This window comes from Sinocyclocheilus anshuiensis, unplaced genomic scaffold (assembly GCF_001515605.1).
Source record: "Sinocyclocheilus anshuiensis isolate Anshui unplaced genomic scaffold, SAMN03320099.WGS_v1.1 scaffold311, whole genome shotgun sequence".
Classification (NCBI taxonomy): Eukaryota; Metazoa; Chordata; class Actinopteri; order Cypriniformes; family Cyprinidae; genus Sinocyclocheilus; species Sinocyclocheilus anshuiensis.
Window position 1 is genome coordinate 1,515,823 of NW_015549606.1, and position 11,981 is coordinate 1,527,803.

An 11,981-nucleotide genomic window follows, 5' to 3' on the forward strand; every position below is an offset into this window, starting at 1 on the left:
GTACCCGCGATGTGGAACAGTCGGGTTAGACTCTCACTGGTGAGAGTGCAGGTGGTTCCAGGGATTGCAGGGAACTGCTATGGAGATTCTGTAGTGTGCAGAGAATTTCAGACGGACCTAGTGATGATGGCAGGAGAGCAGCAGATGGTTGTTAGCCCTCAGTTTTGCTCGAACGTCACTAGAAGTATGATGTTAACGGTGTCGCTTTGCTCTTGTGGCGGCAACGACTGGAGAGTTCCCGAGTTGTGTTGGTAGAGGTTTCGCTGTTGGGCATGTGGGCCCGTTGCTCGAGCAGATCAATATGTATACAATGATACGTAACACATAATAAGGCCTTAAATCAGTGAAAATGAGGAGCATCGATCAGATCACCAACAACAGTGCTGAAAAACGGGATTTCTTCGCCCAAGATCAGACCGATTTATTCTGGTACCATTTATATGGGGTTGCTAATCTGAGATTCCTTCGTCAGAAAAGGCGTACCCTCTACTAACAACAGAAATTAGGATTTCTTCGCTAAAATCAGGTTAGTTTCTTATCGTACGATTTAAACACATTATAGCACTGAAAACTTTCTACTGAATGTGGTGCTTTCAGTCCTTCAAGACTTGCTGCATTAAATAAGCACTTCTGTGAGTGCTTCTCTCATTTAACAATACACTTCTTGCACTTGTTTAAAGAATTAAAAAAACAGGTTTACTGTAAGTTAAAGCCGGTTTAAGCATATGTAGTTATGTGTGCCTCACACATGAATACTGACGTACAGTATTACACCTTTAGTTTCACTCAACGAGTGAAACACAGTAATGACCACCAGGTTGCTAGGCTTGTATATATTCAGTCAAAGTGTAGATGAATTGCCACGATGATTAAGGGACTCCGGTTATGAGCAAACAATGAACAACGTCAAGTGTGATACAAGTAAGACTTTATTAACTGCATAAACACTTAAACTAGTCTAACATACACATATACACACACACACACACACACGCATACAGGAACAGGATTAAAGCTTAGGCAGTAAAGAGAAGAGAAATAGAAAGCATGAAGCTATGGGACCAATGGATATTCAGCAGATCTACAGCCTGAAGGAAACATCAGCTTCTTAGTTCAAACACACCTTTGTAAAAAGGTGCAAATGATACTTAATGTATCAATTAATAAGACTAAGTTTGAATATATATTGTGTGTCTGATTGGTCCAGACGCTACAAATATATAGATAGATAGATAGATAGATAGATAGACAGAGAGACAGACAGACAGACCAGAGATAAAGCTTTAAATAAAACTGTAAATCATAATGCAGTTCTTACGCAGATTATGTGTGCTGACTTGCATCTTGGGTGACAGTGCAGTACTCCCATTTAAAGATATACTGATGTTCAATGAGACAGTTGCATCATTGCCATGAAGAGAAATGGAGCACATGGCAGTATCTTCCCCGGCACACTGAGCAGCGTGGTTTGCTTCATCTGAAAGTACATTCATCTGTACACTAAAATGAAAAAAAAAAAAAGTTAATATAAAATAAATTTTAAAACTTAATATCCATAACATTAGATTAAGCCTCTAAGGAACTAATGCAAACAAAAATATTTATCATTTGGTGTCCTAAGTTTGGGATCAATACAGGCTAATTATTATCACAGGGGAAATAATCACAAAGTTAGAATCGTTATATACAACAGAGAAAACGTAAATAATATTAATTAAATAATAAAGATAATTTAAAAGGTGACCAGTAATAATATAGTATAGAGTCTAGATGCATTATATAATCTACTTAATCCCCCCACCCCCACATACACACTTAATTTGTCCTGAATCCGATTTAAGCACAAATAGGCACAAGAGCCAATCAGTAGTCTGTGGAGAGCAGAATGAAAACAGAGGACTCACACTAATTGAGGTCTAACGGTGAGCAGACTTGCAGCGGCTGCTGCTCTGTGGCTCTTTGCATTACAAATCAAATTTGTCCGTTCACCTTCAAGCCAGCACAGGATGTCCAAACAGTTTCCTGAAATGAGATTGCATTCCGTTGTTAGCTTCTTTCATCACAGCCTATCGCAATTAGAAGCCTCTAGAAAAAACATCTGCAAATTATTCCTATCAGAACACAGCCTCATTACATGGTGTGCAAATAACATGAAAGATACGAACACGATGCTTTGACTCAACATAAAATATAAATTATTCATAGTCTAGTTGAAATTCTGTAGGATTGTTTTTAAGTTTAGACTTGCACCATTGCAGGAGTCCGATAAAAGTAGATGGGGAATGTTTTTTCTTTAAGTTTTATGAATGCTTTATAATGTTAGGGGAAAAAATAAGCATCCACCTCTGAGTATTTGTAGTGATTGCTTTTCTGTTTTTGCAGAGCCACTTCACACTTTAATAGGATTGCAAACCTTAATTTATTTTGCATTTAAATGCTATAAATTTATTTGTAGACTTTAATTATTGTCCTGAGGCCTACCGCAGAGAAGAGAAAGTAATGAGAATTGATTAGCATGTGTAATGGCACCCATCTACTTGTCTGGAGAGGTCAATCCTCTGAATTTCTCTGGTTCACAGCTGTAGCTAAGACCTCTTCACCTAACAGATAAGGTCATCTAATGCAAATACAAACATAACTGCTTTTTTGAGACCTTAAAATGGCAAGACTAAGTCATAAATTGCCTTTCATTTATTTTGGACACTACTGTTCAAAGGTTTAGAGTTATGTAATTTTTTATGTTTTTGAAAGAAGTCTCTAATGCTCACCAATGCTGCATTTATTTGATCATAAACAACAGTAATAATGTAAACTATTATTACAATTTAAAATAATTGTTTTCCTTTTGAATAAAAAGCCATTACTCCAGTCGTCAGTGTCACGTGGTCCTTCAGAAATCATTCTAATATGCTTAATTTATCAGCTTAATTAGAAAATAAACAACACTGTGACTAACAATGTTTTTGACAAATATTACTACTTCAACATTTTACAAACATGAAAAACTGTGCTTTACATGATCTTTCTTCATTCCGAAAGCAATGATTGTAATATCACACAGATTGATTTTACCAGAAAGGGTGGGTGATTTACTTGAGAATTCTGGTTTTGTAGCATTTAGTAGCTGACACTGTCCTACAGGTGGGTGTTCTGAAAGACCATCATCAAGTGTCTGAGCAAAGGGCAGCTCACAACATAGCAGAGCCTTCCACTTCAGGTCTTCATAAACACCTCCCCTGCCATCAGAAGGACTCAAAGCAGCAAGACCTGGAACACGAGGATCTCAATGTGAGTGACACTGATTTGCAATACTATTCAAATTTAACAAACAGTGGGAAATAAAAACTCAGGGGACACACAGACCTTACGTATAAAAGAAAAATCTATTGACAGATTCAATTCCCAGAATTGCTCAGAATTGAACGTTCATCTGAAAGCTACTCAAGGACGACTGTGTAGGACTGCAACATAAGCAAGCCATCATACAGTATATTTCCAAACAAAGATTTAGTACTTCTGAGTTTAAAAAAGTGTGTTACTCAAGAAAATCTTAACATTTCAATTTCATTTTAAATAAAGAGCACAATTAATTTATTAAATGTAGTGTGTTAACTTTCCGCACCACTAGATTTACCACATGGAATTGCAAAAATAACGACTATTTTGAAACAAGTTTCCCAAACACTCCCCCAACTTCCATTGGTTGTAAGACAGATGACCCCGCCCCCAAATAAATGCCAATAATTGTGTTACTGTGTCTGGCTGGCCAGGATGATCCAACAGAGCAATAGTGACACAGTATTTACATTTTATATCAAATGGCATGCTCACAGTTGTCCCTGCATATTATGCTAGGATAAATATTTTGGCATCAAAATGTATACATTTCTGGCCAAATTATGTTTGTGATAAATGGCTGATATTACTATTTTCCTAAATAAATTAACTAAAAATAAAAACTAAAATAGTTCAATAATTTCAATAATTTTCAATTTAGGCATCACAACAATATATCTTATGGTTCAATATGGATATATATTATATATATTATAAATATAGATATTAATTTTGAGATTTTCTAAAGATTATAGCAATGTTATCAAATTATTTTTTAAAGAGTAACTTTAAGTTATTGTGTTAAAGTGTTAGATGATGGAAAAAGTAATCTAAATGTAAATGGGCAAAATGCATATTCAGTTTATGTTATATAAACACTGATCAATACTAATAATTTTTTTTTTAATTACCAATATCATCTGATAATCGATGTGGCACTGATATATTGTCCATCCCTATTCATTTAAATAATTACAATAATATCCATTTTAATTTAACATTATTCAAAGCGACAACACATATCATCTTCAGTTACCAACTGCACTGTTACCCTGAAGGCCAACGCCCTTTCTCATCTGTACATCTGTCTATATGTGAGGCCCCTAGGCGACCGTTAAAAGTTTATAGTCTGATTCATGATGTGGGTGTAATCAATCACCTCCCTCCTACACCCCTTACTTTCAATCTACCTCTCTCTCTCTCACTACCTCTCTGTCTTCTTCTATCTCTCTGTCCATTTATCAGCCTCCTGCACTCTGTGCGCTCAACCATAACCCACAATAATGCATCTCTAAGGTGGGCAGAGGGACTGCTGACAGCTGGTGGGTATCCAGCATGCTATGTAGGTCTTTGCTTCGACAGCAAATAGGAAATGGAAAACAATGAAAAGACGCTAGATACAGAATTTGCATGAAAACAGGAAGTGTAATTTTAGCTTAATGCATCAACGACTCACCTTGTAAAATGGTAATGAAATTCACAAGAAGCGCAAGCATGATAAACAGAGACCTGCGGGAAAGAGAGGACATCTGTAAAATGGTTCAGTATCGATATGACTCACTATCTTCTTCCACAATGGAATAGTCAAATCTTCAAGCTCAAACAGCATGACAGCGTTTAGTTTACTCATTATATGACAAAGTCCCATTCCAGTGCTGCCTGAGTCAAAAGCACTTCTGTTGATGTTGTTGTTTTGTTTTGGTTTTTTTTTAATGCTTTGAGCTAAATTAACTAGATTTTTACATTTTCTTATTAAATTCTGAATGCAGCCTAAATAACATCAGCATCACAATGCTAGCTTGTTGCTATTGATTAGTATGATTTACATATGAATACTTTTTATTAAGGCAGTGGCTATTTGACTAAGTGTAAATAGCGATAGAGGCCATTTACACTAAGTGCAAAGAGCAATTAGATGCTATTTACACTAAGTGAACATAGGGCTGGACAATGATTCAATATCAATATGTATCGCGATATAATTTTTTTCAATAACGGTGATATGATTTTTAAACACATTTCCGATATTTCGATATACATTACCAGTGTTTCCCATACATTGATTTATTTGTGGCGTTGAATAAACATGAGCACTGCACGTTTCAAAATCAAAACGCGTCGCGGGTGTTTTATATGAATGTATCTCTGAAGGGAACCGACTGTCTTCAGAATAGTTTAGATGGCATTTTTATCTGATGAAGTAGTGTTCATGAGCGGAGCTGCTTTGTTTACAGCCATTACTGAAGAAACCGTTAGTTCCACCGTTCTCACAGCGCCTCCTGCTGGCAGACAATCAGTTTGCATTTTCAGTAATAAACCCATTTCCAGCAACATGCTTTTGTTGTTGCTCTATTTTTTTGTTTTCTGAAGCAACTCGGAGCATGTTTCATACTCGTTATCCTGGTTAAAGCACGTTTCAATCTATAAGAATAATCAGCCTACACTAACAGTCAAAGGTTTTTGAACTGCAAGATTTTTAATGTTTCTTAAAGAATATAAATTTTGGCCATATCGTCCAGCCCTAAGTGAACATAGCAATGGATTCTATTTACACTAAGTGAACATAGCAGTATTTTTTAGCGATATGCTATTTACACTATGAGCAAATAGCTAGAGATTCTATTTACACTATGTTAAAATAGCAGGATTTTCTGCTATTTAAACTACTTAATGAAAATAGTGGCAATTATCTGCACCTCAGTATCGTAGTACATTATAACACATTATGCAATAATAATGTATTGAGTGTAAATTTATTTAAAATTTTATTTTATTTCAAATTATTAAATGGATGCCACCGTACTGGGACAATAAAGCCCTCCCTACACCTAACCTATTTTAAACTTTTTAATTACTTCCTTCATTTTTATTGAAAATAAATGCCTTTCCGATGTGGTATGAGATTTTAAAGAGAGGAAAAAAAAGTTTTGCAAAAGGTGGGTTCGAACTCGGGTCGATCGCGCCGAAAAGACTGCAGAACGTGCTTTACCATCTACGCCACTGGAGCTGACGATTGCCAGCCGTCTTTTGTAAGTGTTGCCTATCCCAATCACAAGTTGGTGGGCGGAGTTAGTGTAAATAGCCTCTGCCAACAAGGCATTTTAATTTTTTTTGAGTTTTAGTAATTTTATGTGCTTGATTTTTTTTATGTGTTTATGTACTCTAGCAAAAAACTTCTGGTCCCCATTGACTTCCATAGTATTTTTTCAACACTATAAAAGTCACTGGGGACCAACAACTGTTTGGTTACCCACATTCTTTAAAACATTTTTTTTTTAACAAAAGATAGAAAGTCATGCAGGTTTATAACAACTTGAGGGTGAGTAAACGATGACGGTTTTAATTTTTGGGTGAACTACCCCTCTAAATGTGGTTCACGAGTTTGCCCGCCCATCCAGTCCTGATGGTTAATGGTAAACGAACTTGGTTTGCTGTCCTCAATGAAAACTCGAACCCAATGCTCCGCTTAAGCTCCAAGTTTAAATCCCCACTGCAGTACTACATAGAGGGAGAATAACAGAAATAGAGGAGGAGATGGGGAGGTGGAAGGATGCCAGAAGAATTGTCGCTGGGACAGCACAATGATTGCTGCTTATATAGACTCGTAGTGATGACTGACAGGACTGAATGATTAGGCTCCTCCCGAACCTACGTTTGGAACTTCATTTGAGGACAAATAAAGCAATAAGTCCCAAGAAGCCGTGGTTTACAAAGTGAACTCCGCTTCGTGTCGTGCCTAACAACGCCCCTTAGCTGTTATAAATTCACTGTAAACCACGGCTTCACAGGGCTTATTGCTTTTATAAATGGTTATTCCATATATGTAGTAAGGTTTCACAAAATAAAACAAAGCAAATAAAGTGCAATGATATTAATAAAAACATTATTCTTCCGCCAAACAATGTAGTACCTCAGAAACGGTTGTGGTTCCAACAAAGTGGTTGCCGAGCAACACACAAATGTAAACAAAGGTGTATGTTTGTAGAGTAATTTACAACAGCTTCGAACTTGGCTCAACCAATCAGAATCAAGGAGCGGAACTATCCGTTTTATAAGGTAAATTAACACAGACAATTAAACATCCAATATCTGACGATAAATATCCAATATCATCTGATACTGATAAATGTAAAAATCTGTAATATTAGTCAATAAGCAATATGGTAACGATATATGGTGCATCCCAAAGTCTATTTTCAGTAGAAAAGTTTAAGCAAGATTGCTTAAAACCACACGGCATGCCTCTACCCATCAAGCTACATAGTTTGGAAAACGTTAAGAAAAGGAAGTCAGAAGAATGTGTCATCAAACTCATCTCTTAAAGGACTTTTGTCTTTTTTAACATCAAGATTTCAAGAAAGGGGCAATATTGTGCAATACTGTGCAATGTTTGTGCAATATTACTTGGCTAGTTGTACATATTCCACAACAAAATGACCAAATTACATCTCATTAACAATTCATTAATCACTTTGAAAGCAACAGTCAAATGAAGCCATGCTAAAATCCAAGCCCTAATAAAATCTAATTAGAGATACTTACATCATTTCATATGATTGTGTGCATCATTTCTCTTCTTGATGGAGTGATGGAGTATAAGAGAGGAATGGCCTCTGTGTGGGAAGATAGACAAATTTGATTTAAACAAACAGTGAAGAAGAAGAACACAGGAATAGTTTTACTGTCTTAAGGGATGCAGAAGTCATTCCTGAGTCACTTAATGGAAAATAAAGCAGGCAAAAGTTTTCTGGCACGCATTAAACGTATCAGGCAGTAATATGACACCGGCTTCAAGTGAATTACTCTGCTCTGACTATATTTGCTTTTGATTCCCTGGCTTACGCTCTCTGACGAGACAAGTCACCTTTCTTGTACAAGGCAATAACATGCATGACTGCTTCCCTCTTGCTTTCCATATCCTCAGTTCGGATGTACTGAAATGCTACGTTAAATTAACAAAGTGCAACACTGTTTTGATTGTGTGCCTGCGCAAACATGTTAACGACAGCAGCACCCATGTTTAGCATTTCGTGGCATTTTATTGAGCAATATTGTGAAATCTAAAACCTGTTTTGCCACAATGCTGCGATGATGAGTCAGAACACAAGTGACCTAATGAACTAAGTAAATGCATACAAAAAATAAATAACAATGCTTCATAAACTGCAAATAAAAGACTACAGGCCCCATAATGCAATGCTTTCTACACCATCTGTTAGCACCATCTGGAGTTGCTGCTGAACCAAACATGATATAAGATAATATGACATAAAAACAGGTCGGACATGAATAGGCAAGTGGCCATTCACTTCAGTAAAGCTTTTTTTCCAGGAAGGCTCTTGTGAACATCTCATATATTCATGTAAAGTCCCCTATCAAATATCAAACAACTTTCGTGATGTTCAATTTTGTGTCAACAACATAAAACCAAATGCTCACCAAAATGAATATTAAATCGGGCCGAATACTAGAACATCTCAAAGCTGATACATTCAGTGTTTTGCTTGCTTTGGCTATTGCAATGAGGAGGGAAAACTGTAATATTGTGAAGCCACTCAATGGAAAACAGAGTCCAGATGTTCTGGGATAGGTCTTATGTTTAACCTACGTGTGAATTAAATGGTGCAGAACTGGGAAATGTTAAAAATAAATAAATAAATAAAAACGAACAATTAATGTTAACCCCTAAATGACCAATTTAAAGTGACACAACGGTTATAATTAGTGCTCTAAGGTGATTTGAACCCAAAATCTTTCAGAACAAGGCCAGATCTTTAACCATTTTAGTTACAATGATTTCTAATTAGAGTATTAAGAATTGATCAATGTATCAGAGTTAATAATCAACTGGAATAATTCCTCTTTTCATTTACTACACAGTCAAATGCGATGCCACATCCAACAGATTTTCTCTACTTGATGGGTTCCTTTCAAAAACTGGTTCAAAAAAATAACATCACATTCAAGTTAGACAGAAGACCTATCCTAGTATATCTGGACTTTGTTTTCCATTGAGTGGCTTCAGTGTATCACTGTTTCCCTCCTCACTGCAATAGTCAAAGCAAGCAACACATTGAGTGCATCAGCTTTGAGATGTTAGTATTCTGCCTGAGTTAATATTCATTTTGGTGGTGTTGACACAAAATTTAAGCATTATGAATAATATAATCAAATTAAAAAATATATTTCCACTGTAGTATGCAAGCTTCTGGTATAGCATTCTCTCATAACAAGCTATGGTAGTAGCAAACTCTTGTAAAATACAGTAGCTATATTTTATATATTATTAACTAGTAAAAATTAAATTTTAATATATTATGTTAAACCATAATTATGAGTTCAAGAAGCTCTACATAGCTTTAGTGTAAAGGTGATTCGTACAATATTGCTTTGTACTGTCATGTAACACTTACTCAAGATTACATTTTGTGCTTGATTTTCTCACAATTTCCATACACTGTGCTGCACCAGAAGTTCTGTGGCCATCTCTTATTTGTTTCGTATGGGTTAATAAAACGGCCATACAATGAAGCTGTAAGCATATTGCATTTCCATTGCATTTATTTGTAAGGTTTACTGTTACGCTTGTAACTTTTTTCCCCATCAAATCCTCAGTTCACTCCACTTGACTATAAGCTCATTCAGCCCTTCTGTTCACTGTGATCGGACACATCCAAAAGAGATGATTCTCAGTTTAATGAGTCAGTTCAGTGAGTAGTTGACTCGTGAACTGCTCGGACAGATATGTAAACCGGTTCAAAATATTCATTAAAAGTTCCAACTCAACAGAACAATTCGTTCACGATTTGGACATCGCTATAATGGCCACGGAAACACTGACATTGCTCCGGACACAAAGGGGGAAACTCCAAGATAATGAATAATACTGCCACTGATATTCAGCAACTAAGTAAAACCACAACATGAATCGTGTCAGTGTAACATTAATCTGGAAGAACATTATCCAGCGAACACTTAAGACTGTTTGGATAAGCACGCACAAAACAGGTCACTAAATTACAAAAGGTGAGTAAAGAGATAGGAAACCAATAAATAGGTCTTCGTGGTTTTATGATTAAAAGATCTCAAGCGCGATAAAGTGGCTTGCTAAAAGGGAAGGACCGTTTTACCGCTATTACAGCTGCCTGATATCATCCGCTTGAACTCTGTGAAATATGTGCAGAATGTCTCACCTGAGGTGATCGCACTCTGGCTGTCCGTGGATTTGATCCTGCTACACTGGCAAAATCTTACTGTACGTATCCTACTTCGCTTAAAAACGAGGAAAAGGCTCCAGATCCAGAGTTTGGCGCTTCTTTCTTCCTGTAATGAAGAGTGTCTGTGGTCGGTTATACAGACTAGGAGAGGCGTGAGACTTTCCTCCTGAGCTCGAGCGCTTGCCGCCGCCGCCGCTGTGAGGGAGGGGCACCAGCTACGGAGCGTATTGCGTCACACCATAATCATCTTCATTGTTTAATTTTTGGCAAGGGAAAGAAAGTCTGCAGCATAACAACGTACACACCTTCCTAGAGGAAATGTCTGAATACTTCTTTATTGTAGGCTACTCTTCCAGTGAAATGCCCTCGGCTAGACTAAATATATTCTGGTTATATTTATTTTATTTATTTATTTTCAGTCGTAAGCGCCTAAGAACAAGCTACACAAGAGCAACAAATAATATCTTTCAGCTGACAGTTCTCACAAATGTTGATAATGTGGTATTTTTAACAATGATATACTATAGTTATTTTATTGTTTCAAAAGATCTGTAAAGGGTAATAATTAAATATACTGAATAATGAGTCATCGGTAATTGAATGAAATGTATCACTTACACTGTTGCAGTTTAGCGACATTGCGTCATCCGCATGATCTCAACATGCTGTCATCACCTAAAGTGAGCGCGAGGAGGCTCCCACGTGACGGGCTATGGCAAGCCGTTTGGACTTTTATTCATTCATTCTCAGGATATGAATTCTTGATATCAGCAATTCAAAATGTTAATTCTTGATATCAGGAATTAGATTTCTACTAGTAACAATTGCTATTTTTGATATCAGCAATTACATTTCCACTAGTAACAATGTTAATTCTTGATATCAACAATTCAATTTTCACTAGTTAAAATACAAATTCTTGATATCAGGAATTACATTTCAACTAGTAAAAACTATCATTCTTGATATCTGTAATTGTATTTTCACTAGTTAAATGTCACCATAGGCTGCCATTCAAAATCAATTGTTGATATCAATAATTAATTTCTTACTAGTTGAAATTCCAATTTCACATATCAGAAATACAATTCTTACTAGTAAAAACCTTTATTTTTGATATCAGTAATCACATGGTTACTAGTACAGACGTCTATTCTTGATATCAACAATTTAATCGTCACTAGTGACAATGTTCATTTCTGATATCATGAATGTGATTGTTACTAGTAAGAAACCAATTTTAGATATCAGAAATTACCCTCCCAATTGTTGATATCTGAAATACATTTTCAGATATCAGAAATGAACATTGTCACTAGTGACAATTAAATTGTTGATATGAAGAATTAACATTTCAACTAGTGACAATGGATTCTTGATATCAACAATTCACATTTTTACTAGTAAAAATGTAATTATTGATATCAA

The 11,981-nt window shown here is 36.0% G+C and overlaps 1 protein-coding gene across 2 annotated transcripts in view; it reads right to left on the bottom strand.

Annotated features, from left to right (window-relative positions):
- LOC107659051 (leptin receptor-like) overlaps positions 1–10,729 on the bottom strand; it is a 26,861-nt gene extending 16,132 nt beyond the window's left edge. The window contains exons 1-6 of one of the 2 annotated variants that reach the window (XM_016447853.1): positions 10,530–10,729; positions 7,879–7,949; positions 4,793–4,845; positions 3,094–3,267; positions 1,905–2,022; positions 1,319–1,500 (exon numbers count right to left, since the gene is read on the bottom strand). In XM_016447853.1, the coding sequence (XP_016303339.1) occupies positions 1,319–1,500; positions 1,905–2,022; positions 3,094–3,267; positions 4,793–4,845; positions 7,879–7,883 (532 nt within the window). In that variant the 5' untranslated portion in view covers positions 7,884–7,949; positions 10,530–10,729. Of the gene's footprint in view, positions 1–1,318; positions 1,501–1,904; positions 2,023–3,072; positions 3,268–4,792; positions 4,846–7,878; positions 7,950–10,529 lie in introns of both variants that reach the window. The other variant, XM_016447852.1, reaches the window with a different exon arrangement.
- Positions 10,730–11,981: the final 1,252 nt, after the last annotated feature.